At 39.9% G+C, this 14,253-nt stretch overlaps 1 protein-coding gene across 1 annotated transcript; it reads right to left on the bottom strand.

Moving 5' to 3' along the window:
* Positions 1-1,845: 1,845 nt before the first annotated feature.
* On the bottom strand, positions 1,846-14,163 carry pax10 (paired box 10). Its single transcript, XM_028568072.1, has 10 exons — positions 14,076-14,163; positions 12,960-13,151; positions 10,288-10,400; positions 9,142-9,373; positions 8,741-8,935; positions 6,889-6,971; positions 6,525-6,681; positions 6,211-6,284; positions 3,995-4,127; positions 1,846-3,852 (listed from the first exon to the last, which is right to left on the bottom strand). The coding sequence occupies exons 4-10, from the start codon at positions 9,245-9,247 to the stop codon at positions 3,752-3,754; spliced, it is 849 nt and encodes a 282-aa protein (XP_028423873.1). The 5' UTR covers positions 9,248-9,373; positions 10,288-10,400; positions 12,960-13,151; positions 14,076-14,163; the 3' UTR covers positions 1,846-3,751.
* Between the last annotated feature and the right edge of the window lie 90 nt (positions 14,164-14,253).

Genomic DNA, 14,253 nt, shown 5'->3' with positions numbered 1-14,253 from the left:
TTACGATCTCCGGCCCCAGGCTCAGGTACCCGTCACTGAGGCCATGGAGGACCAAGTCGATGCCACAGCTTTGCAAGGATGGATTCGACATTCAAGACGGTTGTCTTGCCAATGAGGATATTGCCTGTGATGCTAATGAAATTCTCTGGCCAGATCCAGCTAGGCAAAGAGACAATGTCTAGTATTTTCTGTACTTTTTCAGATAATTTTTTTGTTTTGTTTTTTGCAACAGCAGTGTGTATCTGGTTAAAACTTAAGTCAAATGAACTGTGTGTTTCATATGGTAACAAAATATTTTTTATAAATTGGTGTATAGTTTTTGCAAGAGTGTTTCATTTAGCAAAGGTATTCTGCTAATTGGGTGTGTGGTTGTGCAAATTGTGTGTATTGTTTTGAAAAAGACTGATTCTGGCAGCTACAGTAAAATCTGTTATAGCAAAGCCTGGGGGCATGAGGGACCTATCCCCTAACAGGCATAATTGTGGGGATTCCGGCAGGGGTTGTCTGTAGTTATCATTTTCGACTATTTTGCCAGTGTTACTTAAAGAACTTAAAATACATGTGGGGGAAGTTGATGACGCTGCATTATAGCTGGAATGCATCCGCATCTCATTTCAGAGTCATTATATTGCATGTTCTTTTTCTCTGCCGAGCATCACTGGTATCATCTCTTCATCTCCCTCCCCCCTCTTTCTCCTCTCTCGTCTTTAATTTCTGTCCATCCTCCAGGGCCACAGTGAGTCATGCCATTAGCAGAAAATGCTGCCCTGCTAATGGTTGGCTAGTTTCCGCAATGTCCACTTCATGACGGACGCCCAATTTCTGCTGTTGCTCCTTTTGAAGGCATGTGGATATTGTTTAAGTGTTGGATAATCTCACTCCTCCACACTGACCCTCAGATGCCAAGCATTTCCAAGCCCAAAGTAGTACCATTTTATGACTACATCATATTGACCAACATTATTTTTTAATGTTTTTATCCTAAACTAACAAAACGTTTTGAAACTGCCCTGCAATAACTGATTTTAGCCACATGGGGGCAGCAGAAACAAGTTGTCGACCACACATGCATATCACCTTTTTAGGGTAATATGACAGAGTTGCTTATTTACACATCCAGCAGATACAGACCTACATTAGCGTTCATTTAGAGTGGTTTCTGTCAACACTTTCTCACTCCCAACTCATCACATACGGCCCTTCGGTCAGTACCCCTTGGCGTCACATTTTGCAGCGCTCTGGGTAACCCTGGGTGGCACTTTTTTCGACATCCATGGTATTGTTAGGTTTAAGCTAAAACTACTTGGTAGCCTACTACTTTTAAGAAAAGGTTGTACTTTGGGTTTAACTAACTACATTTGTTAGGCTACAACTTGTATAGTTACTCACATTAGCCAAGTACCTATACCTCAGTTAAATACGTAACTTAAAATAAGTCAACGTTGACTTTTGGTTTCACACAAGGTACAAACTGCGATCTCTTGGGTGAAAGTTGTGTTTTTTATTTTTTTTACGCATCCATCCAGTCACCATGACAATGATAATCTTTTTTTAAGAAGTTTAACAATTTAACACCAAATATTTTTCCTATTATACTAAATTTGCCCCAAAATGTAATTTTTATTTGAGTAATGGTGATGAGAATATGAGAATCACATTTGTCAAACAGAACCATCATCTCTGTATGCATGTTAGCAATACCGTCATGCTAAATTCAACCTATTAAAAAAGAGAACCACACATCAGAAATAAAGACCTTTGATCCATTACACACAGTTTTATTTTCATTAAAGGGATCCAAGGCCTTCACAAAAGGGTTGACTCTTGGTAGCTATACGGTACAACACAACACGCAACGACAACAGAAACCACACAGGACTTGTGTGAACGAGTGAAAAGACAAATAAATAAGAGTTGAAAGACATTTTAAATGCGATTTAAACTGAGATGCATCAACAAAACCAATAGAGGAAAGTGAGCAGAGGTTAAAACCCTGCCAAGTACAGTAACTCTTTTGTACAATACTCAATTCATTTCTGCAATTAGCTGATTGTCTAACGGCTTTTTTGGTCATGCACAGTTGATTATGTTATTGTATTGACAGTGTTGCGATCATTTCACAGTTTTTCCTTATTTTTCTCCCTACGTCTAGCTTTGATTGTCAGTCTCATAAGTGTTTGCATTTGATGGATTGAAGGCAGCCTCTTGTTTTCTGTGTATGATGCATGGTTGTCACTGACTGATGGATATGGTTCATTAGTGATGTATAAAAAGATCCCTGCCAATCAAAGTATGCTAAAGCAGTTATGGAATTGCTCCTGTTTTTAGATATATATATATCTATATCTCATAGAGAAATCAAATTGGTTTATTGTAGTTTTTGGCAAAAGTCATATTTGATACCTGTAAATAAGTAATTTCTAAGTTCTGTTATGTTCAGACAATATCTGATAACAATATTGACATTGTGCGTCCCTAATGAGATTTAGTTTGTGCTTTCAGGATGATTTGAGTCCACAACGTGCTACGTTCTTCCCTCCAATAACATCTGATAATATTCCACAGTTATATTCATCTTACACAGATGTCTGTACAAAAATATGCAGAATCAGTCTTAGTGTAATGTTGCTGGCAGGGTAGGCAGGATTTACTTATTTATGGTAACTTTTTAAGTTTTAGTAAACGTGATTGCCATAAGCAAGTCTAAAATCTTCACAGTAGCCTCACACAGTTTATGCTTAGGGAACAAGCTTGCTATCACAATATCATTGAGCTGCTCAAGTAACAAGAAACTGTGGTTACACTTCACAATACAGACATCTGCTGGCATTTACTTAGTACCATTGAATCACTTATCTGAATGTCTGTGTGGTAGAATTATAATCCTAACCCTGCAATTTGCTCAGCATGTATGAGCAAAAATAATCTGACTTTTTTTTCCATTTTTGATATTTGAAAACGTCAAGGCTACAGTTCATAAAGTGTTATTTTTTGTTTTTTTAATAAAGTTGGAGGCAGTTAAGTTTTTGTTGGGCTGAGAGCTTGTAGTAACATTACATTGACTTTCTTAACTGAAACTCAAAAGCAGTCTCCTGCCACCTCTATGGATAAAATGTTTAACACAATAATCTAAACTCAAAAGTCCACTTACTGGCTTTTAAGAGCTTTCAACCACAGACAGGCGTTCTGTTTTCTATCCAGTGCTTTGTGTAATAAACAGTACATTTTCTTTTTCCTTGTTTTTTGGATCATGAAACTTTCTAAGTAAAAGCCAAAATGTTCAACACAATAAAATATGGTAAAACTTTTGAAGGGGTCAATGCTAATTTTCAACTATCTGGGGATATTAAGCTCTGCCACTTTTTGCATCTTGACAGACAGTGTAACCTAAACCCTATCCTAATCTCAGACTCTATTTTAATCCTAAACACACTTCAAACGGATCCTATTTGTAATTTTGACTTCAGCCCTATGATTAACACCCTATCTTAACAAAAAAGTGCAACCTGATAATACTAAGCAAATACCAGTATAACCAGAGTACAGTCAAGTGCAACCAAAGCTGCTCTTGGCTGAATTTGTAAACAGTTAATGCATTTTGGGCTCTGCAACTGATTGAGGCCCCCTCTATAGCTCAGTCCTGTGCTTCCTTACAACCCGTGTGTCCCCATATTGTTTTCTCAACACTTTTTTTGTTACATGCCCTTTTTTCGGTCTTCTGTTTTGCCGGTTGGCAGCGATTGTCTGTTGTTCACTGTAACCTGGCCCAGTACTGACCCAGGTTATGACTCATGCTCTGCTGCTCAGTTCCTGGGACCTGGACTGGCACTGAAACGCCGGGCGATATGAGCCCTGGATTGAAGCGAGGGAGAAGAAAAACAGTCAGTCAGCTTGTGGAGTTTCATTTCAGCAAGCAGTCCGAAGTAACACAGACATAAAGTAGATTTCTCCGCCCCCTGTAAATTAAACCCATACGTAGCTCAGAAAAACTCACCGGTGTTGGAGTTGGCCGAGGAAGGAGTCTGCAGGTGAGGGGAGGAGTATGCCGATGAGTCAAAGCTGCGTGGGGCAGAGGGGGATGGAGGTAACATGCAGGAGTAGGAGGAGGTCGACTGGGGAGGAATGGACTGAGAGTAGATGAGTGGAGGAGAGAGAAAGATTTGGGTTAGGGTTATATGGAAACAACAGTCTATCTACATCATCTAAGAAAACCTCTTAAAGTTGTATATTCCCGATGCTGTTTACTACCCCATGGACTGTAAAGGCAGTTTAAAGTGATGACGGCATGGTTTCAGTTTGACCACACGGAGGCGCTACAGTAGTGTCGTATGGTAGGAGTAAAGTGGAGCAGCAGCAGCCCAAATCCTTATGCAAACTTATTTCACTTATTTATCTTTATCTTTGGCGTGTTCTGCATTTTCTTCATCCATTGATATGTGTGATTTTAAATAATCTTTTATTAAAACTATTGTGTGTGTGTGTGTGTGTGTGGACCCTTGGAAGACTACCAACCTAAAAGGTATTCAAATGAAGAATAAAGGATTACTGAACGAGAGACATACTGAAAGGTCTGCTTATCATGCCTTGTGCAGAAAACATTATTTAATGCACATTTGTTAAACGTGTGTCTGTATAAGTCATGGTGTGCAGACCTTTCGGTTTGTGTAATGTCTAATCGGTTTTGAAGTTCTGGCACCCGTGCATGACATTTCATAGAAGAATAGAGTCAAGCGTGTGTCTTAACAAGAAGTCAAGCGGAGACTGTGTTATCCCGCAGCGGAAAAGTTCTTTTAGTCAGTCAGAGGGTCAAGAGAGTGGAATTCAATCCCACACCATTTCGGACAATTAAACACATATAACTCTTTAACTAAGAAGCTAAAACAATGTCAGCACTAAAACTATTATGTATGTATTCTGTTAGTTTGCAATCTCAACATACGTATATATGTATAAAAATGGTTTCTTCTTAGTTCACTACTGCTTTTATTGCTCTCAACAGCTGTGTCTTATCTAATCGGTGTACTCTATCCTCTGTCGTTTTATCTTGTAACCTATTAGGGTTAGGGCTGATGTTTTGTCGCTAATCTTTTTGCTTCTGTGCTGTGTCTTGTTTTGTGCTAAGTTCTGCTCTGCTTGTGTTGTTTTTCTTTCTTGTTTAACATCAAGGCCAGGGGACTACAGATGAAAAACAGCCTTTTGGCTAATTCTGGCATTTTTAACCCATGTATAAGCATGCATTTTATTAATTCTCACTGCCCTCTTTAAAAACAAACTGAATTGAATTGGATGTGAAACAAACAAACAGGAAATGTGTGTATTTTCATGCTACTGTTGAGGCTTGGATGATAACTTGAAATGTAATTGATCAGCGCTGTGTGTTTGTCCCCCAGTAAAAATATCAGTGAGTCCAGTGTTGATCTTAATTAGGCAACGTTGTAACTGCTTCTTCTGTCAAAAGAAAAATCTAGTTTTAAAATTTATTTTATTTAATGATGATTCCCAGACAATGGCTTGGCATGCAAAGGAAATCTTTTGATCCCACTGATAGTTTGTGTTCATCACACAGAGAAGCTTTAACACTAAAACTCTACTTAGATTGTTGAGAAATAAATAAATATAGACAGTGTTGTAAGTAGTCTTCATTGTAATTAGCTGTTTTATTTCCATTACCAACAGGAAGCCTCCAATTGGTAATCTTCTGGAATAATGGGAGAGGCTATTTTTGCTGTACAACTATCACAATTAAACTTAATCAGAATCAATATTTTTTTGACGTATAACCACCTTTCTGCCTCTTTAAGAAAGTCAATATCATATTTAAAATCACTGCATAATTCACATATTTTCAAATTTGCTTCTTTCTGCCTCTTTTCAGCTTTGCTTATCACATTTAGGCTACCTTGTATTATGATTATTAAATAATAATGATGTGAAATTTGTTATTGTGAATATTATGTTAGTAATTTGGCCTGGACAACAGAAATATTAAGAGTTTTGATAAAAGGAATAAATATTACATAATGATATTATGAATATAAGAAGTAGTAGCCGTAGCAGTCGTCTTTATTTATTTGCATATTTGTTTTCATGATCATATGTTTTATACTCTTTGCGTAAAGGTGGTGATAGACGAGCTCTGTTCTGTGACGGTGACCTGCTTTGGTAAAGTTTGGAAGATGCTGATGAATGATGAATGATGAAATGTCCAACCTGGACTCCAGATGAGAAAACTGACAGGGAGCTGTAGCTGGGCAGGGCCGACTCAGCCTGACTCAACATGGACCCTGGAGAGAGAGACACAGAGCAAGATGGTAAGCACACACACGCACACACGCACACGTACACACGTACGTGTGATGCGCTCTAATGGAGAAACTCTAATGGTTTGCCTGCCTGCAAATGTCACTCTGAGTTTTGTGTTTTATTAACTAGTGAAATATTTCTGTCAGCAAACAGAAATCATAGAGAGTGAATGTAAAAGTATCACTGATGTATGAATGAGCCAATGAGTCTTTGGTGTTTACCTGAACTGCTGCCGTGCGGCTGGTGATAGATAGATGTGTTAAAGGAAGTGGTCAGAGGGGCTTGGCTCTGTGAACAGGAAGTCACGCCCCCTGATCTCCTTTGATTGCGCAGCTTCTCCTCCCTCCTCCACTTGGCTCTTCGATTTGAGAACCACACCTGTCAATCAGAAGAGTTCTGTCAGTCCTCTTTATCGTTGACGATCCTCATGTTGTTACAGGGCTACCTGGTTGATCCTGCCAGTAGCATATATATGCTATATATAGCACATATACTTGTCTCAAAGATTAAGCCATGCAAGTCTAAGTACACACGGCCGGTACAGTGAAACTGCGAATGGCTCATTAAATCAGTTAGAGGTCTTACCTGTATCCTGGCCTCTGGTAAATCAATCTTGTTTGCCAATCTCTCCCTCGCAAAGACATCTGGGTAATGTGTCCTTTCAAACTCTGTGGAAGATATATTAACTAATGTCAGACACACAGTGTGAGTCTTAATCGAGGATGACAGGACGACTGTGGAGAAGCTCGCCTGATAACCCGTGCTGCGTGGTGTTAACACATTTTTAATTCATCTGTTTATGTGAAAAGAAAGTTTGTAGATTCAAATGAAAATTACTTTTATTCACCTATTAATTATTGGAATATGTTGACATACATTAACTTGCTTATCAAGTAATTACTGCTTAAGATCAGCTTCACTAATTCTCTTGTCATGGAGTGCGCAAATCCAGGAAGCTGAGATGTATCCTTACAACCAGATTTGAAATATTTATCTGTTGCACTTTGTATAAATTATGTATCATTATGGAACACGCAGAAAGTTCAAATGAAAGGATTCAAGTTGAGAAGCTGCCGAAGCACTTCCTTTTTCAAGTAGGCGGACTAAAATGAAACTGAAGAAAAATCCTTTCATTTTGTCATCATTCGTTGTCTAAATTCTGAGAATCTAAATGTGGCATTGTGTCCCACTTGTCAGCATTTTATTAAAATGATCAGTGTTACTATACTGACTCACAGTTTATACCAGACAAAGAGGTTTAAGGTAAGGTAATAATCCCTGACTCAGCGGTTGTTAAAACAACAGTGAGTTTGCATCAATGGGAATTTCTGTATCAGTTTTTATTACAGTATTTATACTATATTATTTGTCATCATGGCAGTTAATTTAGAGCTGACAAACTGCTGACATTTTTTTTGTTGACAAGTCTAAACGAGAATATGCCTCACCCTCTAACTGACAGTGTGAGTCATCCTAATGAACTCTGAAGTTTCAAGTCTGGTAATGGAGACGTCTTTATAGATGTAACTGTCGGCACTTATGATGCTTAACATTAGTAAAGCATGTCAATAGAATGTCAACAGAGAAACCAAAACAACAGTTAAGACAGAGTTGATCACATCTGAAAAGGTTTTTTTTCTTCACATCGCTGAACATAATAATATTAACAGGTTGTGAATAACCAAAAACGTATGTTCTCGCTGCTAACACATGGTTGATGAATCCATTTTGCACAAAGATTACAACGATGGCTCTATAAATTACGTCCGTCTCACAAATTGCTCTAATTGGCTTGGTTGTAATTGTCGTCTGTATCAACACATGATTGTTATTGTGCCTTGGCCGTGCACTGAGGTCAGTGTACCTCATTAATGTCATTTGCAAAGAGTGACCACAGTGATACTTTTCCACTTGGCTGCACAGTGGACATTGCGTCCTTATTTAGCTCAAGGGCCTGCTGCAGCCATATCCAGTCAAGGGTGGCTTTCTGATCCCTCTCAGCAAATATCGGGCTACAAGGGCCGGATCTCTGCTGCATAATACAACCACAGTAATGATGCATTACCAGAACTCTGCTGTACACACATGCTGCTGAAATCTTTTTTGGAGCAGATAGGGAATATTTGTGGAGTTAAGATTATGGATCATTTGCATAACAAAGTGATCATGGGTGGCACTGTTTGCGCTCCCATGCAAGGATTGATAAAAATCCTCTTCTGCCAAAAGTATTTCCTTATCATTTTTATGTCCCCTGCCATTTACCAAAAAGCAGTAAACAATGTGTAAAGTCTACAATCCAATAACAAAGGTGTTGGCAGGGGGAAAAAAGCAGCCTGACAAGCTCCGTCGTGACACATTCTGGTCTGGCTCATGCCCATGGAGGGCGGCGATTGGCTGAAAAGCAGGGAGAGAGCTGTGCGTGCTTGCATGGCCTGACCTTTCTCCAGAGCCTCGATCTGCTCCTGTGTGAAGCTGGTCCTGTTCCTCTGCAGCTTCCTCTTGAGCTGTAGCCTCAGCTGAGACTCCTCGCCCTCGTCCCTCTCCACGGGGACTCCTCCCCCTCTGCCCGTTCCCCCTCCCCCTGCCTCCCCACCCATGCTGCCCTCCGTGTCCAGCAGACAGCCCTCCGACACTGGCAGGAAGAGGAAGGTGACAAAAGAGATGTGGGAGTGTCAAGAAAATGTTATACATCGGAGCGTCACATTTTAGAATATGTGCAGATTCATGCGTTGAACTAACAGGAAGTTGGTGAGACAGCTGCTCTTGATGTGGTCTAAATTTGGTGACACTGAACTGATTATCTGTGAGCATTGACATTTGTTATAATTCTCCCCTCACCTGTGCTGTGTTGCGTCTGAACGCTGGTGGGGTCATGGTACCAGTTGTTAGGCCCACTCCAGTTCGAGCCGCTCTGCAGGTTCAGCATTGTTAACTTCTCATACATACTACGAGTGTCCAAACCACCATGAAGAGAAATAAAGGAGTCCTGTCCTGTGTGTGTGTGTGTCTGCCCCTAATCACTGTCACCTTTGGCTCCTCTCTCCCTCTTTCGATCCACCAATCCTTCCTCCTGAAGGGGTGGGTGGGGAGGGGGGTTAGGGGAAGAAACGAAGATGAGGAGAAGACGAAGGAGGGGGTCATATTGCATGAGTTCACACATGGTCGGCATTGTGGCGAATTAGCCTCATGATGACAGATAGAAATGGAGTTAGTTACATGGCCGCTGTCGTACCGTGTGTGTGTTATACATTGGTATGCTAGTATACCATGGGGAGCAAAGGTACATTAGAACCCACCCTAAGAAGCCATGACATTTATTATGCTACTTGCTTTTAGCTCTGTCTTTGCTGATAAGCATGAGCTTGCACGTATGCATGAAAAGACACTGCATTTACATGTAGCCACACACACACACACACACACACACACACACACACACACACACACACACACACACACACACACACACACACACACACACAGACAGACACATACATACAGCGGCTTTATGAAAAAGATCTCCCCTAAACATTTGAACCAAGCCCATGTTTAACTTTCAGTTTAAGACATAAAGTGGTCTAGTATGTCCACAAGTATCATTATCTGCCTAAATAAATGTCTAAGTCTGAGATGAATAAAAGCTTTTCTCTGCTCCTCTTATCTTACATTCCCACTTTATTTTAGAAATGTCCTCTTTGGAGAGTCAAAAAGGAATGCAAAGTCAATACTGAGCCAAATCTCACAAACTAATGCAGCAGCACCATGTCAAAGGTCAAACTTCATTCATTTGGGTGAAGCAGCCCCGGAGCAACAATTTATTCATCTGATTTTCAAGCACAATGCAGAAATTATCCTACGACAGCGAAGTAACTTGTCGTCTTTCCCTAAGCCTCTACCAAAGTCCATATGACAGAAGAGATCCCAGCACAGAACGATACACATAAAAGCAACAACATGAAAAGACTTGATTTTTTGCAAACTTACCAAGTGTGCAGGTGAAATGATGCACTGGATCCTGTGTGTTACTTTCCTCCTCCGTGGACCTTTATTCCCCTGTTCATTCCACGTCTCTTGTTCTCCAGCTTTGTTGACACTAACTGTGTGTGTGTGTGAGAGTGTAAAGGAGAGAGTAGGAGAGAGATGGAGAGAGTTAGACAGGGTGAGAGAGAGTGAAAGAGGAAGGGGGGGGCTCTGGAGAGAAATGCGTCTGCGGGCACTCTTGTCCTCCAAGCGATGGGGAGAGAGAGAGAGAGAGAACGAGAGAGAGAGAGAGAGAGAGAGAGAGCCACCGAGGGGTGACAAAGTGAGTCAACATCAGTGTCAAGTTTGAACTTAATGCCAGCGAGAGGAGGAGGGGAGGCCGAGAGAGTGGAGCATAAAGCACAGATAATGGAGAGATAGTGGATGCATAGATGATGGAATTCAATTTTAACCAAAAATTGCACACAAATACCGAGTATAATCGACAGTCAAGTGCGTTACTTTTTCACACAAACACATGCACGCAGACAACTGATATTAGATTAAACTCAATGTTCACACTAGGATTAGTTTTCATTGATCCTTGTTTGGATACTTTAAATAGGTATTTTAAAACTTTGATAAAGCTTTGACATGTCCACATGCATCTACTATTGTATTGTAATTTATTGTATTGCTATGTATTGTAATGTATTTTATTGTTATTGTAAAATTCTGCATTTAGCAACTGCACACAGAAGCAGATATTTTAAGGTAAAGTTACCAGTTTATTTTTTTAACAAAAGGGCTAAAGAATGCACTGACTTTAAGTAACAGATTTTCCCAGAGGACCTAGGGATTGTTCCCTGAATACAGAGGTACTGTTCTCCTGCTATAAAACACTGAGCTTAAAGCTAGTGGACAATAAACAAAGGCATTGTCTGGCCCCAGAGCGGGTTACAGCAGCAACGCACAGAAACTCTTGGCGATAGACACACAAGGTCTGATGTGAGGCGTAAGTAATGACGCAGGTATGACGGTATGTATGGTACAGTCAAAGAGCGGGAGCAGAGTAGAACTGGGGTTTAAATATATCCTTGCAACGGAGGGGAGAGAAGAAGAGAGAGATGGAAGATGGAAGATGGAAGCAGGGAGGCAGAGGAGAGAGATAGAGAGAGTGAAGAGGAAGTATGTGACTTTGGGGTGGGTGTTGGGGCTTGGGGATGCGGAGGGTGCCAGCTTGTTTTATTTCCGGTTGACAAGACTTTGCGCTCCCTTTCTCTCTGTCGCTCCCTCTCTCTTTCATACTATGCTATTCTTTCTCCGCTGCCCCCATTGCTCTCTCTACCCCCCCTTTCTCTGTTACTTTTCTCCAAGACGTGCCTCGCAGAAAGGAAAGGACTTGACAAGTTCAAAGGTAAAAAGGAGTAAAACTGTGTGAAAGAAGAAGCATAAGGATCCTTTAGTTAAGTAAAAGTACTAATAACACTATAGAAAACTCAATTTCAAGTAAAAAGTGCTGAATTCAACATTTTTTAAGTAGAAGTACAAACATGTTATCAGCTAAATATACTTTAAATATCAAACTTTGTGCTCATTATGCAGAATGACAACATATTATGACATATATTATGTTATTGCATAAACACAAGCAGCATTTTAATGTTTATAGCTGGTTTGAGGTTGAGCTCATTTAAGCTACTCCAATGTTGGGTAGCTTCATCTACTACAATGCTTCATATGTTACAAGATCATTATACGGTTAGTGAAAAATCATAATCTACATATCCGTCAAATAAATGTAGTTAAGTAAAAATCATGCAATATTTGCCTCTATAATGTGTAGTAGATGTTTAAAGTAGCTAAATAAAAATGGAAATACACATGTTCAAGTGACTCAATTAAAAACAATATTGACTAAAATGTCCTTTGAACATGGAAAAAGAAAGTAAGTGAGGTAAGTTGAGTAACAGAACTGCTCAGTTAATTAAAAATTAAACCTAAATAAGTGGTGTTAACCCCCCAAACACCATTAGCTTCCCACCCCTCTGTTTTCTAGCTGGTTAATCTTTTGTTTTTCCTTTATTCAGAAATCATTGTTCATCTTATTGTGTTCCAGTTGTTGGAATGTGGCTTAACCTATGTGATCCCTATGTGCTGAGTGCAATTGTGTGTGTGTGTGTGTGTGTGTGTGTGTGTGTGTGTGTGTGTGTGTGTGTGTGAGAGGCGGCGCGTGCTTCACTGCAAAGATTCATGTAGCTCCAGGACATGCATTTTTTTTAGTGCATCTTGTTAGTTCATTCCTGTCACCTCTCTCTCTCTCTCTCTCTCTCTCGCCATCCCTTGCTTTTTCAGCGCCGAAGGGGGGATGGGGAAGGGGTGGTGGACGGGCCTGGGAGGGGAGGGGGAGGCGGCTACGGTGGAGGCAGTCACCATGGTTACAATGCCATGACAAATATTCATCAAGTCGTTAAAATAAAAACAAACTGGAGTGCATTATAATTGCTCTTACAGACTGGATCCCATAATGTGTTCATATATTATGAGTGAGAGGAGCATTGTGAAAGGGACTCGCACACAAAAAGACACCGTTAGTGATAAAATAGTGAACATCAACTGACCTGCGGGCAAACACATATGTGACACACTCACTCACACGCATTTCAACTCTTTGTGTAACTTTATTTTTCCATTACCTGTTTATGGAATTCCCTATGAGTACTTTGTGAGTCTCTCCTCTCTTTTCTCTTTGTCCCTCCATCTCTCGCTCTTCCTCTACTGTTGTGTAGCCCGAGGCAATACTGTGATGTGTCCTCCCTCTGTCCCTCCCTCCCTCTCCCTCTCTCTCTGTCCCTGTCACCTTCAATTGCTCTGTGAAACTAGACACACTGCCCGGGGCAGGGAGGCAGGGAGGGAGGGAAGAGAGGAAAAGAGAGAAGGAAAAAGAGAGACAGACAGCTTTATAGACAGGCAGAAGGAATAAACATTTGGTTCCATGTAAAAAAATAAATAAATAAAATGAAATAGGGTAACCACAGCCCAGATGTGTGGCACACTCTAAATCAAATGAAATATTTTAATGTTCACAATGCAGCCAAAACTATAAAGGAAACCTTTTGCACTGGAAACAGCAGAAACATACAATCAATTACATACATACATACACCCAATTTGGGACAGTTTAAACTTTTACGTGGGTGGTTCATGGCCTAATCCTACACGGATGCTCCAGGATGCTGTTTATCCTGTGTGTGCTAAAACCCAGTTGCTTCTCCTTGAACACATACGTGTTAAACCTGTTTAAACATGGAACAACAAGGAACATGGAGTATACTCATTACCCATACAAACTCTGAGTCAAGAACAAAACCGTTTAAGTAAGTTTTAAAGAATGAAGTTGTAATACCTGCAATTCATTCAATGTTATAGCCATATTATGTATAATATGAAATAACTTTTAGGAAGAACGTAACATTGGTGGTTGTTTTTTAGCCATACATTGCTTATAAATATTGAGTGCAATTGACAGTCAAGTGTGTCAGTTATTAACACACACAAAAAACAAACAGAAACCAGATAAATTACATTACTGGATTAAACTAAAGAGGCTGATTTTCTTTAATCCTCATTTTAACAGCTAAAACATAGTTGATCTCTAAATCTCTGATAAAAATTTTGTATTTTGTATTTGTATTTTTGTATTTGTAGGACAAATAAGAATATGCTAGGCTAGTTAAAGATAAATGATAATATTCTGCTAATCACATTATTATATTGATATAGGCTGGACATGGACTAACTGCATCACTTACCAATGTCTGGGATTGAGCTTATTGACCTGTATAAACTGCTACATAAAATACGTAATGCACATTTGCTCGGACAGAACTACCCTTTTTTATTCAGCAAAAAAACCGGAAAATGTAGTTTACCTGTGACCAAATCAGGAGAAGAATCTGATTTGTCTGCGTTTGAATTCCTTACATTTCA

Source organism: Perca flavescens, chromosome 21, assembly GCF_004354835.1.
Source record: "Perca flavescens isolate YP-PL-M2 chromosome 21, PFLA_1.0, whole genome shotgun sequence".
Lineage (NCBI taxonomy): Eukaryota > Metazoa > Chordata > Actinopteri > Perciformes > Percidae > Perca > Perca flavescens.
The sequence above is the reverse complement of the archived record's forward strand: the minus strand, read 5'-3'. Positions and strand labels throughout refer to the sequence as shown.

What these genes read in the sequence shown, in the direction of transcription:
- pax10 (XM_028568072.1), bottom strand. Translation starts at nt 9,247, where the DNA reads ATGTATGAGAAGTTAACAATGCTGAACCTGCAGAGCGGCTCGAACTGG. An exon ending in GCCGCACGGCAGCAGTTCAG is followed by an intron (nt 6,285 to 6,524) that starts GTAAACACCAAA and finishes CTCTCTCTCCAG; the next exon opens with GGTCCATGTTGAGTCAGGCT. An exon ending in TTTTCTCATCTGGAGTCCAG is followed by an intron (nt 4,128 to 6,210) that starts GTTGGACATTTC and finishes ATCTACTCTCAG; the next exon opens with TCCATTCCTCCCCAGTCGAC.